The 16,959-nt window shown below is 45.0% G+C and overlaps 1 protein-coding gene and 1 pseudogene across 1 annotated transcript; one reads left to right on the forward strand and one right to left on the reverse strand.

Moving 5' to 3' along the window:
• Positions 1-4,187: 4,187 nt before the first annotated feature.
• On the forward strand, positions 4,188-7,161 carry LOC139041178 (palmitoyltransferase ZDHHC19-like). The gene is made up of 5 exons (XM_070491466.1): positions 4,188-4,306; positions 4,642-4,763; positions 5,312-5,451; positions 6,275-6,445; positions 6,820-7,161. The coding sequence occupies exons 1-5, from the start codon at positions 4,188-4,190 to the stop codon at positions 7,159-7,161; spliced, it is 894 nt and encodes a 297-aa protein (XP_070347567.1).
• A 5,466-nt stretch (positions 7,162-12,627) lies between these two features.
• LOC139041179 (putative gustatory receptor clone PTE01) lies at positions 12,628-14,025 on the reverse strand (annotated as a pseudogene).
• Positions 14,026-16,959: the final 2,934 nt, after the last annotated feature.

Raw genomic sequence — 16,959 nt, forward strand, 5'->3', positions numbered from 1 at the left:
TTGATCAACACTATTCTGAAACAAATAGCCACAAATTCTGAAACAAATAGCCATCATGACATTTCTCTCATTGGTGTTAATCAGTCATATGTCGTGAATTCTCATTCTGTCAACCCTGGCTCAACAGTCTATGTTCCTAAAGTCATCTGTTTCCAGACCCTGTAGTCCTGGAGTCTCGAGTTTCAGGTCCCCCTGTCTGCTCTGGGGGTCACCTCCGCTTCTTCGAGGAAGGTTGTAAACATGGGTCTGTTCCCTACATCCCTTTCTCAGGCTTTCCTTGTCTGATGTTTCTTCTGGAAGACCCAATCTCTGGTCTGTAGCTTCTAGTGGTGACCTTCAGTCAAAAATGAAGGGAGCGGAGAAACCATGTGTTGAGGCCAGGCAGGTCAACTTATTAGAGTAGCTAACATTGTCAGAATGGAGGAGAGTGGAATCTCTATTGGGGTGAGGTACATAAGTGCATGGGGCCACATAATTATTCCAGGAAGACTTCACTGATAATTAACCTGAGGGGAAAATGGATTAATGAACAGTGGAAACACAGATTAATCTGTATGTAAACTGTGTGCCACAATTGCTTCCAATTGGCATGTGTTTTAAACCAAGGAATAAAATATTCTTAGAAGCCATGCATGGACAGCCTTTGTGTTGGCAGTTCACTTGAATTCGAGGATGATTTTCCCCACTCTGCTAGAGAATCCAAATTACTGAAAACTTATTCATATTTGTTACCAAACCCAAACACAGGTTTGTTTAGCTGCCATTCAGTAGGGCCAATAAAGAAAAAAAACTGAAACACCAGGCTTGCGGTAAGGAAAGAGGTTTACTATTGAAAGGCAGACAGAGGAGGAGATGGGAGTTAGAACTCAGATCCACCTCCTCGAGGGGAAAAAGCTGGCGGTTTTAGAAAGGGGAGGGAGAGCGTGTGCTGGGGTTTGAACAGGGGAGGGGTAGCATGTGACCGTGCTGGGTGGCACCTTTCCACTAGCCTGTGTTTGGTCTTGAAGACTGAATTTATTTTTCCTTGACTGAACTTTTCTGGTTAGTTTTCATCTTCAGACTGCATTTGGCCTTGTGAGGCTGAGTCTTGATGTCTGGACCTTGACTTTCTGGGAAAGACAGCTCACTCCCATACTAAGGAGGGATACAAAGAGCTGGTTGGTTTGAAGCAGCAATTGATTATGCTGAATGTGCACACCTGCAGTTAGCAAAGCTTCACTCAAAGTTTTTTGCTCTAGGAAAGATATTTTAACTTCTTCATGCTTAGTTTCATATTGATAACTGTTACCCATGCAAAAATGAGATTAAATCTTATTTATCAGTTTACCTTACAATATGGGCCCGACAAATAGGGCAGCTCTTACAATATCATTGAGCACATGTAGAAAATATGAAGCATGTTCATTCTCTTTTTTCTTTTTTTGCTGAGGAAATTGTACCTTAGGTAACATCTGTTGCCAATCTTCCTCTTCTTGCTTGAGGAAGATTGTCCCTGAGCTAACATCTGTGCCAATCTTCCTCTATTTTGTGTGTGGGATGCTGCCACAGTGTGGCACGACCAGCAGTCTGTAGGTCCGCATCTGGGATCCAAACCTGTGAACCCCAGGAGGCTGAAACAGAGTGCACATATTTAAGTGTTATGCCACTGGGCTGGCCCCTATCTCTATGTTTTTAACATCCTTTGATGCTTGAGAGTGCTATGTCAAGGGTTTTGGGGGTGGGGATGGGTGGCAAACCTTTAGTATTACCTAACTGAGAAAAAGACACAAGGCCAATTTTATTCTTCTGAATTTGGGGCCCAGTATCAGAAAATAGCAACATCAAAGAGCTGTTGCTCTATGTGAGTATAGGTGTCTGAGGATAAGAAAGGGTCAGAGTGTTGGCCATGTTATTAATCAGACTAACAGTCCTGTAGACAGCATAGCAGAAGGCAACATAACAACCACTCAGCATTTTCTAGAAGTGAGGAATCTCCTACCATTCTATTAATTCTGTTTTGTCATTCTATTAATTTGCTTACAATTGACATTACTCATGTACGTTAAGTGAGATAATAACTCTCTACCATCGGGTAGAATAGACAAAGGGCACGTAATAACTTTTTAGTGCATCAGGTTGAAAACAGACTGTGATTCAAAGATCATTTCTCTTCTAAGCTGTCAGTTCTTCCTCTCTACTATACATACACTTTAAAAAATTGATTTTAAATATTTCAATATGTAGATATTTTAAATGTGCATACATATAACAATTATGTGACATTGTAACAAATGAAAATATCTAAAGCTTTCAAATTTAGTATTTAAAATATAATCTCATCAAGTATAAGACAATATTCTTACAACATGTGTTTAAATTAAGAATTGAATGTCATGAAGAAAAAATATGTTTCTATAGACAAGAAAATAAAAGTAATAATTCTGTGTTAAAAAGGACTTTTGCTCTCTGTTTCTTTTTTTTTTTTTTTAACTTCAGGGTCAGGCAGGCTGCCTTTGGCCCAAGGGTACCGTTTCTTTTTTCCTTTTTTTTTTAAGGTATACTTTTTGGTAAGGAAGATTGGCCCTGAGCTAACATCTGTTGCCAATCTTCCTGTTTTTCTTCTCTCTCCCCAAAGCCCCATGACATATTTCTATATCCTAGTTGTAAGTCATTTTAGAAACTCCAGGTGGAATGCTGCCACAGCATGGCTTGATGAGTTCTGCATAGGTCCACGCCAGGGATCCAAACCTGCCAACCCTGGGCCACTGAAGCTGAGCACGTGAACTTAATCATTGGTCATGGGGTGGCCCCCTTTTGTCTTAAGTATACTTTTTGGTGGGGAAGATTGGCCCTGAGCTAACATAAGCTGCCAATCTTCCTGTTTTTTTTTTTTATCCCCAAAGCCACAATACATAGCCGTATATCCTAGTTGCAGGTCATTCTAGTTCTTCTGTGTGGGATGCTGCCACAGCATGGCTTGATGAGTAATGCGTAGGTCTTCGCCAAGGATCCCAACCGATGAACCCTGGGCCACTGAAGTGGAGCATGAACTTAACCATTTGGCCACAGGGCCGCCCCCCTCTAGTTTTAATCAAATTAATTTCCTCAGAACGTTGCAGGTCAGTTACTCCCATTCCACATCAGTCCAAGTTTTTAAAGTAAAGTAGGAATCTTGGAATTACATATTTTACCCACGTTCAAGAATAATACAATCACTGTTGAAATTAAAGTGATCTTCACAATGGCCACTACACTTCAACACACAGGCACTCTGAAAATGTATGCAGTGGCTGCCTCTCAGCAAAGACTCCCCGGTTGGTTTCTCGTAGTAGCTCTGAGACTAATTGGTGGCACCTGTGTCACAGGCCTGTTAGCGCTGTCAGTCATAGTCTGGGGAATCTTCTAAACACAGAGGGGCTCGGACGTTCAGTGGCTAAAACAAATGACAACTGTCAGCTGCATCTAACAGAGAAGCCAGTTATTTTCTCACATAATAAGCGTCTCAGAGGGAGGCAGTTCAAGACTGGGGCAGTGACTCAACATGTCATCTAACGTTGTCTCTGTAGCATGTTAACTTGTTGCCTAATGGGTCCAGGGGACACCCCTGGCCAGCACGTCTACGTTCAAGACAGGAAGAAGGAACAGAGCTGTGCCAATGGTGTCCTTTTCCCCTTTTATCAGGAAGACAAAAGCTTTCCTAGAAACAATCAACAGACATCCACTTACATCTCATTGACCAGAATTGTGTCATGAAAAGCCCAGAAACGAGGGAAGCTGGAAAATTATTTTGCTGCTCGCTCCCCCAAAGTGGAATTCTGTGATAGCAAAAAGGAAAAACTGGAGACAGAGTGAGCAATGCGCACTGTGTGCTTCGATTAGCACTTTGCCTAAAAGGACGACTGGAATCACATCCTTCTCCCCACGTGCTTCTCTACTCTCATGAGGTCTGGAAGCCAACATGGCGGGACAGGACCTCTCAGTCCCCAGCACAAGAGGGGCTGGCAGGGGTGGCTGGTGGAAGGGCTGATCACAGGCTTCAGAGCCCTGAGCCCACATTCTCCTCAGCCTCTGTGATATCACAGTGAGACTTCTGCCTTCCACCCTGGGCTGTGGCTTCAGCACTTCCTGTGGCTTCAGCGGTTGCTGTGGACACAGGGCTCCTGGAGCCAGGATCGGGGAGGGTGCCTGTAGGCAGAGGGGGCCCAGCCATGCCACTCTCAGAGGATGGCAGGCCTCAGGGCCCACTTCCTTGGATGCTCCCAAGCCTGTTCACTGCCTTCCGTGTAGTGCTGCTGCTCGTTGTCAGTGGCCTCTGCTTTGCATTCCCGTGAGTCTCCCACACAAGCCGGCAGGTTTCTGACAGACAGATGGAAGGGAACAAAGATCACGGTATGGAGCAGGGGAAGTGCAGAAGAGGGGTCAGGGAATGGAGGATATTCTAGGTAGAGGGACTCGAAGGTGCAAAGGCACTGAGGCACAGAGTGCTTGGCGCCTTTGGCAGCTGGTGGTGGCGGGTAGTATTGGGTGGAGCCTCTGAGGATCTGTCACTAGGCTGGATATTTAGAGCAGACTTTAAGGTCTGTGAGTCCTGACCAGGTGGACTGAGTCCTAGGGGGAGCTCTGGGACCCCAAGATCAGGGCTGAGTCCTGCTCTGGTCTCAGTTGCAGATGGCTGGCCCAGAACGGGGAGTGGGTCTATCCCATTTTCACAGGCCCCCTCTTCGTCCTCACCTTCTGCAGTCTCCTTTCCCTCCACTTGTCAGACCCTGGCATCTTGCATCAAGGTGAGCTCTCAGCTCCCTGGGAGAAGTAGGTAGCAGCCTACAGGCTCCTGGCTGCAAGGATGATTCCTAACGTGCTCCCCCATCTCCCATCCTTGGGCCTCATGACCCTTTCCCCCCACAACCTCATTTGCTTGGGCCCTGCTTCTGGCGCTTCATTTCCCAAGCCACCAGGATGTGGAAAAACAGCATTCTGGAGGTTTCCATTTGCCTTGGTGGGGGAAGCCCGGGGCAGACCAGGGAGAGAAGCCAGCTCTTGGCAACCACTCAGTTCTCTTCTACCTTCCCACTGCATGCACTCCTTAAAGCATCAATCCCAGTTTCAAAGGCCTGTGTCCTCACAGAGCTCCTCTGGCTGGAAACTACCTTCCTGTGGACTGCCAGCCTCTCTGAGTGTGGTCAGTCCACTGAGTGGGGACCAGGGATTCCCCTGCCCACCTCCTCCCCACTCTTCCTGGAGCCCTGTGATGCGGCGGGGCTGCCCCCCACCCCCACCAGCAGCAGAGTGATGGGAGGGCTGCTGTTGCTGCCCAGTCCTCTTCCCATGCCAGGCTCCAACGAACTGGGCCCCATGATGGCGCCTGTGGTGTGGGTGAACCACAGGGCCTTCCTCCTGCAGTGGTGCCCAAAGTGCTGCTTCCTCCGCCCACTCCGGACCTACCACATCACCTGGTGCAACATTTGTGTGGAGGTGAGCGCCCCTCTCATCTGACCACCTGTCCCCGCCCACCCCCCCAGCACCTGGTTGGGACCAGGAGGCCCACTTCCACGGGGGGGTGGGGGGGTGGGCAGTGGCAGGCTTGAAACCACTGCTAAAGGCCAAGGGTGGCAGTAACTCCCAGCCACTCTTGGTCACTCATTCAGGTCACTGCCTCTGTGCCTGCATCTGTCCTGGGAGGCTGGCCCCTGCCTGCCCAGGTGCTGAAAGGCACAGGTGCATCCATGTCTATGCTTGGCCTAGTCAGGCCAGGGAGGGGAAAGAAACCCTTGTCCCACCCCAGGGCTCGCTGACATTAGATGCTCAAGGGCCCTCTGGCTGACTGTAGGCCTGGCCTAGGGAGATTTGCCTGTCCTCTCTTGGGTTCAGGCCAGACAATCTCCTGGGTTCTGAGAGTTTGTTTCCCTTGTGTGCAGAGCCTGCCAAGGTTTGCAAATGTGCTGTCTTATCTGCTTCTTACAACCCTTGGAGGCTGGGGGGTTAGGGGTGTCATTATTACTCTCATTCAGTGGAAGAGAAAACAGAAGTCCTGCTGAGGTGCCACAGAAGGCCAGGCATGTCTTGTCTCTAGAGGCCTCTTGACAGGTGACCTTGAGCTACAGAGCCCTAAAGTGCTCTAACCACAGAAATGCCAGCGATAGGGACTTTTTAGCTTAGTTTCTCTGGGGGAAGGGAGACAGTGCTGGAGACCAGGGGCTGATGGCCTAGGGGTCTAGGGTAAGGCTCAGGTTTAGGGGCGATGGAGGCTAAGCCAGAGGTCGGGTCCTCGACGGCGCCCACTCTCCCTCTCACCCAGGAATTTGACCACCACTGCAAGTGGGTCAATAATTGCATCGGTCACAGCAATTTCCGCGTCTTCATGCTGCTGGTCCAGTCGCTATGCCTGTACTCGGACGCCATGCTGGTCACCTGCCTGATCTTCCTGGTGCGCACGATTCACCTGCCATTCACCACGGGCAAGATCATCGTGTATCAATCAGGCTGCGGAGCCCCCTTGGGGAGAGGTGGGCAGGGTGGGGACAACAATGGGCTGGGTCACGGGGGCGAGGCGAGTGGTGGGCGGGGTTCAAGAGAGAAGCCTCCGGGAGACCCAGTCTGGGAGGAGTTGATGGTGGTAGGGTCGGGGGGATGGAAGGGGCTAGGAGGCTCGGGGGAGAGTTTAGGATCTAGCAGGGTCTTGGATGGAGGCAGCCCGGGGGCCTGGACAGCAGGATGTGCTGAGGTTTACCTGGGGCTGGAGCGCAGGGAGCGGGTAGACCCTCTGCTCGTGGGCGCGGCCGTTGGGGCGGAGTCTGGGTGAGGGGCGGGGCCCCGGAGGACGGTTGGCGGCGCTGTTCTTAGCTCGTGGGCGGCATCCTAGCGGCCATACCCGCCGCCGGCTTCCTGCTGCTTCACTTCGTGCTGCTGCTAATCAAGGTCAGGTCGGTGAGCGCGGCCCAGCGCTCCCACGAGGGCAAGGTAAGCGGGCCCGGGGGGCGCCACGACACGGGGCTGTGGGCGGTCACCTTGCCCCTCCCGGACCTCTGTCTGCACTTTCCGCTGTTTCTGCGGCACACTGGTTGTCACGCTTCACTTCTGTCGAAGGTGCTTCGTTGCCCTTCAGACCCAGATTCAGCTCAGGTTGCAGGTCTACTGTGTGCCAAGCCGCAGGTGCATGATTTTGGGCGCTGGGCGGTGAGGTGAGTGAGGCTCCATCCTGCGCTTGTGTTGATAAGGAACCTGAAGTCAGAATAACCCCCGCCAGACGCCCATGAACACTGAGAGAGGGCCTGCCCTACGCTGTGCAGCACGAACTCAGGAGGAACAGAGAGGTCAGAGAGAACCGCCAGTGGAGAGGGTTTTGGGTGGGCAGAGGGCAGAGGGCAGAGGGGAGGGCATTGCAGGTGAGGGGCACAGTTTGCAAAAAGGCGGGGAAGACCCAGAGTCTGCAGGCTGTTGAGAGGACGGTGAGGAGACAGTTGTAATTGGAACAGAAAGTGGATGGGAAATCAAATGGCCAGCTTGGCATTGGCCAGATTGAAAAGGCCCAGAAAGTCAGGTGGAGAATTTAGTTTTCATGCCTGGAAACCTGGGAACCGTGGCAGGAATTTTTTTTTTTTTTTTTTTTTTACATGCAGTAAAATTTACCTTTTTTTTTTTTTTTTGCTTTGTACTATTCCATCATATGGATATACCACAGCTTGTTTATCCATTTGTCAGTTGAAGGACATTTGGGTTCTTTCCAGTTTTTGGTGATTGTAAAAAAGCAGCCATAAACATTTGTGTGCAGGCCCATGAACATAAAGTTTTCCCTTCTTTTTGGGTAGATAACATTAAGAGAGGCATTGCTGGGTTATATGGTAACTGAATGTTTAACTTTGTAAGCAACTGCCAAATTGTCTTCCAAAATGCCTGTACCATTTTGCATTCCCACAAGCAATATATGAGAATTCTGGTTGCTTCTGCATCCTCACTGTCATTTGGCACTGTCAGGTTTTTTTTGTTTTTTGTTTTCCCATCTTAGCTAGTCTAACAAATGTTTGGTGTATCTCATTGTGGTTTTAATTTGCATCTTCCTAATGACTAATGATGGTGAGCATCTTTTCATCTTCTTATTTACCGTCTGTATATCTGTGATTTTATGTCTGTTCCAATCTTTTGACCATTCCAGAAAATTGTGTTGTTTTCTTCTTATTGAGTTTTAAGAGTTCTGTGTATATTCTGGATTCAGATATGTGTTTTGCAAATATTTTCCCCAGACTTTTGCTTATTATCCCATTTCCTTTACAGTGTTTGTCAAAGATCAGAACTTTTAAATTTGGTGAAGTGCCATATCAGTTTTTCTTTTATGGATTGTGTTTCTGGTGTTGTAATTAAGCAATCTTTGCCTAACCCAAGGCCACAAATATTTTTTTCATATGTTTTCTTCTAGAAGTTCTATAGTTTTAGATTTCCTGTTCAGGCCTCTGATTCATTGTGGGTTAAATTTTGTATCTGATGCAAGGTATGGGTCAAGATTTATGTTTTTTTGCGTATGAGTTGTGCTAACACCATTTGTTTAAAAAAAATCCTTTTTCCATTGGGTTGCCTTTGAACATTTGTCAAAAATCAATTGACTATACAGGTATGGGAGTATTTCTGAACTCTGTTCTTTTGCCAGTGTCACACTGTCTTCCTCAGTAGCTTTCTATTAAGTCTTGAAATCACGCAATATGAGATCTCCGTCTTTTTTGTTTTTTTTTCAAAGTTCTTCTGGGTATCCTAATTCCTTTGATTTTCCATATATATTTTATTATCAGCTTGTGAATTTCTACAAAAATGTTTGCTGAGATTTTCATTTGGATTTCATTGAACCTATAGACCAATTTGGAAATTTGACATTTTAAGAATATTGAGTTTTGAATCCATGAACGTGGGATACCTCTCCGATTCTTTATGTTGTTCCTGATTTCTTTCATTAGTGTTTTGTAGTTTTCAGTATATGGATCTTGCATACACTGTGTTAGATTTTTTCTAAGTACTTCATGGTATTTTGTGCTATTATAAATTTTTTAAAATTTCCTTTCCATTTGTTTATTATTATAAGAAAATACAATGGAATTTTATATATTGGACTTGGATCTTGCAGTTTTGCTAGACTCACTTTTTTGTTGATCCTATGTGGAAAATCATGTATCTGAGAGTAAGGGCAGTTTCATTTCTTCCTTTCCAACATGCATGGCTTTACTCTTTTTTCTTTTCTTACTGCAGTGTCTTGGACCTCTGGTAGAATGTTGAGTTGAAATGGTAAAAGTGAACATCTTGGCCGTGGGTTTCCTTCAGCAGGATGATGACTTGACTCAGAGCTGTTTTAGGAAGACTGTAGTGGGCCACATTGATGAGGGCAGGGCTGGAGGCAATGAGACAGCTGAAAGGACAGAGGAGCCCTCTGTCCCCACACCTCCCATCCTTCTAGTCACCACTCAGGCACTCCACCCCACCCATATTTCGTTCCCAGCTCCCCTGGGACTCCTCTGCTCAGCCCTTACTCGTCAGCCCCCTGTGGTCTGCCTGTCTTCTCTCTCCAGCCTCAGTCCATCATTTCAGCCTCTCTTGGGCAGCACTGTCCCTTCCCATATCCTGTACTTCTTCAGCCCCAGGTCAGGCCATAGGCCTGCCCTCCCTCCACGGCTCAGAATGAGGCTCTCCCAATCCAGGATCTCCAGCCTTAAGAAACCTAAGTGTGATCTTCTCTTTTCAGCAGGCCCTCTTTCCCATATCCTGCAGAACCCATTTCAGGTGTTCTTCACACACCTCGATTTCATTTCCTTCCTACCTCCATGCCTGACAACAATGTCTGCTGGGGCCACTTAGTAGTTGATATAGCAAGGGCACTGGACCTTAAACTTAAATCACAGCTCCACAGCATAAACTTAAATCACAGCTCCACAACATAGCAACAGGGAGATCTTTGGTATGTTACCTAGCCACCTGGTGCCTCAGTTTCCCCATCTGTAAAAGGGGGTAGCATGGGTTAATTTGTGTAAGACACATAGAACAGTGGCTCATACTAGTAAGTGTCCTCTCTGTTGTTACTATGATTACCATTTCTTCCCTTCATCATTTACACATGTTCATGTCTCTCTCATCTTCAAAACAAAACAAACATCCATTAACATCATGGTCCTCCACTCCACCTGTCCTACTCTCCCCTCAGCAGAGCCCTGGTTCCTGAAAGAGTTGGCTATGCACGCTAGCATCATTCTTCACCTTCCCCAGCCCACTTCAGCCTCTGTCCTCATACTGTCACACTGATGCTGCGTTCCCTGCGTGGCCAAAACCAGTGGGCAGTCCTCAGACAGATGTTTCTGGGCTCCACACAGCCCCATCTGAAACTGAAGGCACCTGCAGTGGCCGTCCCCAGCCTCTCGGGCCCGGCTCCCTCTGCTTTCCTGGCTGCTGCAGCTCTGCCTGCCCGGTGGAGTCTTGGCCTGGGCTGCCTGCTCTTCCCTCTGATCCCCTCTCTCGGCTGCTCTCCACTCCCCAGCTGCCCTCACCACCCTGCAGGTTACAGTTGGCTCCATTGTTTGTGGCATATCCTCGGTCCCCAGCACAGTGCTTGGAACATTGTTGAGGTCCCCAAATATTTATGAGCTAACGAGTGAAAATGCAGACAAAGGAATGCATAAGGCTTTGGGATAGAAAGAGAGAGAGAGAGAGAAGCCTGGTGCCCTAAGCCCTGGAGAAGAAGGTGAGAGAGCAGAGGCCGCAGGGAGGTGGGTAGAAGGGGCGACAAGACGCCCACTTGGGTCTTGGTCCGGTGGAGCGTGACGGCATTTGAGACTCACAGTTGGAGCAGGAGACCCAGGTCTGGATCAGTGAGAGAGGACAGTGTGGGAAGCTTAGAGCTGTTGGTTCCAGTCATGGCTGAGAGGGTCCCATGTGGAGAGAAGATGGGGCTCGATTTATTGGTCAGTTCTTGTGAATTCATCCGACAGTTATCACTCCTTTAAGCATTGAACAAGCAACATTTTCCCATACTTCATATACATCTCATAAATCAAAATTTATTTCTCAAAATTTGAAATTTTGATTGTAAATTTAACCAAACTCCTTTTACCATTTAGCTTTCCTTAAATGCTTTAAACTCCTTAAGTATTGCAGAGAGCAAACTCTCACAATGGTTAGTGTTGCTTTCTGGCAACAATGGGACATTCTGGAGCCAACTTGACTTTTCGTCCCCCAGGGGTCAGTGCCCTGCGTGGAGCCCTGGTTCCTTTTGGTGGAGAACAGTGCTGATGATGAAAATCTCTGTGACAGGGACGCAGGGGAGCTGGTAGTGGGCAGAGGTGCTTCTGGGCCACTTTCAGTTGTGACAAACATTTTGTAGCTCAGGCCCTTGAAGGTGGGGTGAGACTCGGCCTGCACTGGAGGGGGAGAAGGGGGACCAGCCGATGGGTGGAGGGCAGGGAGGAGGAGAACCTAGTCAATAGTGTCCAGGGAAGGACTTGACCTTTGGGCTTGACCTTTACTGCACTGGGTGCTCAGGATCTTCAGCCCGGATGTCCAGGGCCATGTGAGTTTGGTTAGGGAAGTACGATTTGGCCCCAACCAACTGCCCTTCCGGATAGTGAAGTTCAGTGAAGGCACAAGTGTAGAAATAAATGAGAGGTGGGAAAGCAGAGAAGTGAGGAACGAGGGTGGAAGTGTCTGGAGTGGTTTCCGTTCGCTTGACATTATACCCTCAAGGTCCATCTATGTTGTTGCAAATGGGAAGTTTTATCTTTTTTTATGGCCCATTTCCATTGTATGTATATACCCCATTGTCTTTATCCATTCATCCTTAGAAGGGCTCTTGGGTTGCTTCCATGTCTTGGCTATTGTGAGTAATGCTGTAATGAACATAGGGATGCATAAATCTCTTTGGATTGTTGATTTCATGTTCTTTGGATAAATACCCTGTATTGGAACAGCTGGATCATATGGTATTTTTTGAGGAATCGCCATAGTGTTTTCCATAGTGGCTACACCAGTTTGTACTCCCACCGGCAGTGTATAAGGATTCTCTTTTCTCCACATCCTCTCCAACATTTATTATTTTTTTCTCGTTAATTGTTGAGGTAGGCCTGTATTGCTATAAATTTCTCTCTTAGAACCACTTTTGCTGCATCCCATAAATTTTGGCATGTCGTATTTTCATTTTCGTTTGTCTCCAGGTATTTTTTTGATTTCCCCTTCGATTTCTTCAGTGACCCAGTCATTGTTCAGTAGCATTCTGTTTAGTCTCCACATATTTGTGGCTTTTCTTCCTGTAGTTAATTTCTAGTTTCATACCATTATGGTCAGAAAAGATGCTTGGTATTATTTCAATCTTCTTAACTTTATTGAGGCTTGTTTTGTGGCCTAATATGTGATCAATCCTGAAGAATGTTCCATGTGCATTTGAAAAGCATGTGTATTCTACGGTTTTTGGATGGAATGTTATGTATATATCTACTAACTCCATCTGGTCTAAAGTGTTGTTTAAGGCCAGTGTTTCCTTCTTGATCTTCTGTTTGGATGAGCTAGCCATTGCTGTAAGTGGAATGTTAAAGTCCCCTGCTATTATGGTATTGCTGTTTATTTCTCCTTTCAGATCTTTTAATAATTACTTTATATATTTAGGTGCTCCTATGTTGCGTGCATAGATATTTACAAGTACACCACTAAGGTTATTACACCCTTCTTTGGGGAATGTGAAACAGCAGAACTGAGGTAAACCCCCAGGCCTGTTCCATAAAATAAGCAAACAACTGACAGGTGAGAGCCACAGGTGGAGAAGGCTTTGTACTTCCCAGCTGTTGATGGGACTCTGAGAATGGAGGGAACAATTTTATAGTAAGAAAAAAGGATCCCTGAGATAGGGAGAAAACCAGAGGTGGCACCAACAAAACACATGACTACGTCATTGGTGGAGGTATCAGAACAGGCAAGGTTGAGCAGTTGAGAAGGATCATAAAAGAAATTAGAAATTTCCACATCCTTGAAGTAGGTAAGTTGTAACACAATCAAATTGTGTGGCTGGGATTCCAATATGCTGATAAAAAAAGGCGCCAAAACTAAGAAGCCACAGAGGTGTGAGTTTGTGATGACTGGATAGTGGAGTGGGTGACAGATGGCTGCAAACTGCTCGTATGCCATCACAGTGAGGAGCATACAATCCATACATCCAAAAAGGATAAAAAAAAAGACATCTGTGTCAGGCAGCCCACATAGGAGATGACTCTCCTGTGAATTTGGATGTCCACAGTCATCTTGGGGATGGTGGTGGAAGTGTAACCAATGTCAGCCAAGGACAGGTTGGAGAGAAATACATGGGGGTGTGGAGGTGGGAGTCAGATCTGACAGTCAGGATGATGAGCAGATTCCCAAGCATGGTGACCAGGTACATGGACAGGAAGAGCCCAAAGAAAACAGATTGTAGTTCCAGATCATCCGAGAGTCCCATGAGGAGGAATTCTGAGACATGTGTTAGGTTTTGTTGTTCTATGTAGCTTGGGCACCTTTTGATTAAAGAAAAGAAGTGTTGGATGAAAGGAAACAAGAAAAATGGCAACTATGACTGTGTCTATATTTTTGGATTTATGCTTTTCACTAGTAAAGTATTCACACTTGAAGACCATGCACCCCCAGTACACTCAGCAATATTTCTCAATTGGGATAAACTCAATCTCCATAGTACTCTTCTTTCATTACTTTTCTGTATTACTCATCGCTTTCTATCCACACCAAATTAGAGACGCTTGACCAAAGGATGTTAAATGAGGAAGAACATTACAAATAACATGATCACAGTAAAATAGAGGCAAAATTCTTTTAAGACAAAACATAGAGAAGAAATATCCTTGCTCATTGAAGAAAATAAAATGATTCTAATTGAAGGAAATTAAGAAGCAGTCTAATATATTTTATTTGTAGGCAACACTAGAAATTCCCTTTTTTGACAACTGTTATAAACATTCTATAAGTGCCAGATCATGTTAGCTGGATTTGAAATGAAATTTGAGTGTACATATTCAGAAAACATTTTTAAGTACTAGTTACCTTCATGGGTTTTCATCATTATTTGGTTTTCTCACTTCACTTCTTCCTGGAAATAAGTGCTCATTCAAATATGTGGGTCATCTTTTAAAAGTCATTTAATATGTAACTCTTATCCTTGGCTTTCATAAACCTCGACATTTGATAAAATGTAGATTGGCTAACTCTATATAATCATACAGCTCTGCTGACCACAATGATGACATTAGTGTTCAATGCACCTGTGAATGATGAGACAATAACGAAATTTTGAGAAAACCTCTTGAATTTTTAATTTTGTATAAAATTGTTTGCATCAACCCCAAATAGTGGTGTGTGAGACCACTATTTACCTTTTTTTTTTTCACTCTGTTGTACCTGGCAATACTGATTGATTGTTTTTGTGATTGTAAACCCTCTTATTTACGGTTAAGGAGTTTAGAGCCAGGAGAGACATTCAAACCATATTTAAGACCCACCCTTTTTATGCCTTGTTAACAAATTTTCCTCTTAATTCTTAGTGATCCAAGGATTGCAATTCTCTTACTTCGGCTACCTGAAGGCAACTCAGGTTCATTATTTTGGCAAGTCACACTATGGTTTAATCAGGAAAAATTGCAAAGGAGAAAAGTAAAGATAGTAAGGTAAACAACTCTGGTCAGGTTTCTCAACTGTAAATAGGGGGAAAATTGAACCTAGTTTATAAAATTGTTGTAAGAAAGTTTTAAAAAATTATTTAAATTGCTTAGACTCGTGCTTCTCATTCCTAGTAAATCAATATATTTATCTGTGGATTTTTTTCATGTATACTGATGCCCTCATTTTAGCCTAGAAGCGATTTAATTAGAATCTCTCTATATGAAGAATATTACTGATAAAATTTGAGTTTTCGCAGTATCTTCGCATAATACTATTCCTCTGCATACCTGACCCCCAAAGCAACCAGAGTCATGAATTTGGTGGTGCATTTTCCTTCAGTGTTTCGATAATTGATTTATGTATGCATAAGCAGTTTCCTGAAATGCTTATCTAAACCGTATGCTACACATGTTACCCTCAAAATGTCCTTGTTTACATAACATAGTGTTTAAATCTCTGCGTGAGGTATTCACATGTACTTCAGATATTTTAACTGATGCATCAGCTGAGGGAGGGACATCATTTTATTCCATCTATTATTTTAGATTAATATATTTTGAATATGTAGTTAATACATTTAAATATATTTAATCTGTATTTAATACATATTTAATATTTAGTACACATGAAATTTTCATCTTCTATAGCAAATATTTTCAATCTCAGACTTGCAAACTGAATTGTGAAATGCATGACTATTCATAGAAAACCCTATAAACCACAATTTCTGTGCCATGATGTCCCCTATAACTAGTGGCTCACTCTCATATTCACAGGGAAGCTCACTAACCCGCAGAGGAGAAATCAATTCTTTGACCTCAATTTTAGCTCTGAGGCCAAAGTAGGTTTGAAAAGAGAACCATTCATCAGCTGTGATGGCGAACACAGAGCCCTGGTGCACAGATAAAGGGATCAGCGTCTGAGTCCTGAGTCTTTCATCCCCTATATGTGGAGTGTGTGTCAATCTCATGCATTCTCTCCTTGTGTTCCTTATTGCCAAGGGGAGAATAAAACCCATCTCCAGGACTTGTGTGTCACCTAAGGGAAATTTGGAACTTAATAAAACTTATGTCATTGTTTTCAACAAGAATTTCAATCGTTATTGGGATAGTGTGTTTAGTAATTCAATATCATACCAAAAATTTAGTGATCTTTTATGGAATATGTGGCAGGGAGGGCCAAGCCATCCTTGTCTTAGGGCCCTGGAACATGGGATGGCTTCAGATCTGAAAGTGTGTCTAAGCCCGTGCAATAAGATTTCTCTCCCCTTTCTCTTTCTGCTTCATATTTTTAACACGAAAATATCTGCAATGGTTTTTCAATAATGGAATGTTGCCGGGATCCAGCCCCAGCTGAGTCCAGGGTCTCCCGAAGGGATGGACGGAGTCGGCGAGAGAGAGATGCAGTGAGACAAGGAGTGAGGTTTCCAAGTCTATTTAATATGAGCATCCGCTTTTCTTATAAAGGGTCCAGGTTACATAAGGTTCAATTAGGTGATATTATCTCAGCAGCTAATCTTTAGCACTTAGACATTATCTAGACATTGCATGTCCGGCAAGCAATAAATTGTCTGTGGGGTAAGTAACAAGTGGTTTCAAGGGCGCAGAGTATGGTATACAAAGGAAAGTATAAGATGTCTTGCAAACAACTGAATATACATGTCAAATATAGCTGGCATAACTATTAATAAAGTGAACTTTAAAGGTTGGACTTGTTTGCTTGTCTTTCAAGGGTCAGGAACGTGTTTGGCAGTAAGGTTTGCATTGCCCCCCTTCTTTCCACCAATTCCACCATGGGCCTTCTGTGGCCGTATGTGCCCTTTCTGGGTCTCTGCAATACAGCCTACACAGATGTTTCATTGTATATGGATTCCATGTTCTAGGATCTCCTCACCGTGCATTCATACTATCTCAATATGTTGTATCCTCAGGTGTAATTCTTCTGTTTCCTTTCCACTTATGGGGGACCCAATCTTCATCATAGTCCCAATTAACTCTGACCAAAGTTTCATGATGTTTTCACATCAAGTCCTCTGGACTTAAAGTAGGTCTATGTCTCTTTGTATGAGGGCCCCTATATGTACCTGGCTGCCGTTTGTGTCTTCCTACAGTTCAGGGGAGCATAGACCATTTTCCTCCTATAAAAATTTCCTGATTTGGCCAGGTTCCTCTTACGGGAGGCCAACCAATGTTCCTCTGACCTACTTTATGAGGGGAGGAAGGAGGAAGCTGACCAGCAGAACTTCTCATCACCCCCCAGCAATTCCAGAAAAGGAAAAATAGATGCAAGAGCATAGTGCATATAGATATTGTGCACTTTCCCTAA

This window comes from Equus asinus, chromosome 20 (assembly GCF_041296235.1).
Source record: "Equus asinus isolate D_3611 breed Donkey chromosome 20, EquAss-T2T_v2, whole genome shotgun sequence".
In the NCBI taxonomy this organism is placed as follows: domain Eukaryota; kingdom Metazoa; phylum Chordata; class Mammalia; order Perissodactyla; family Equidae; genus Equus; species Equus asinus.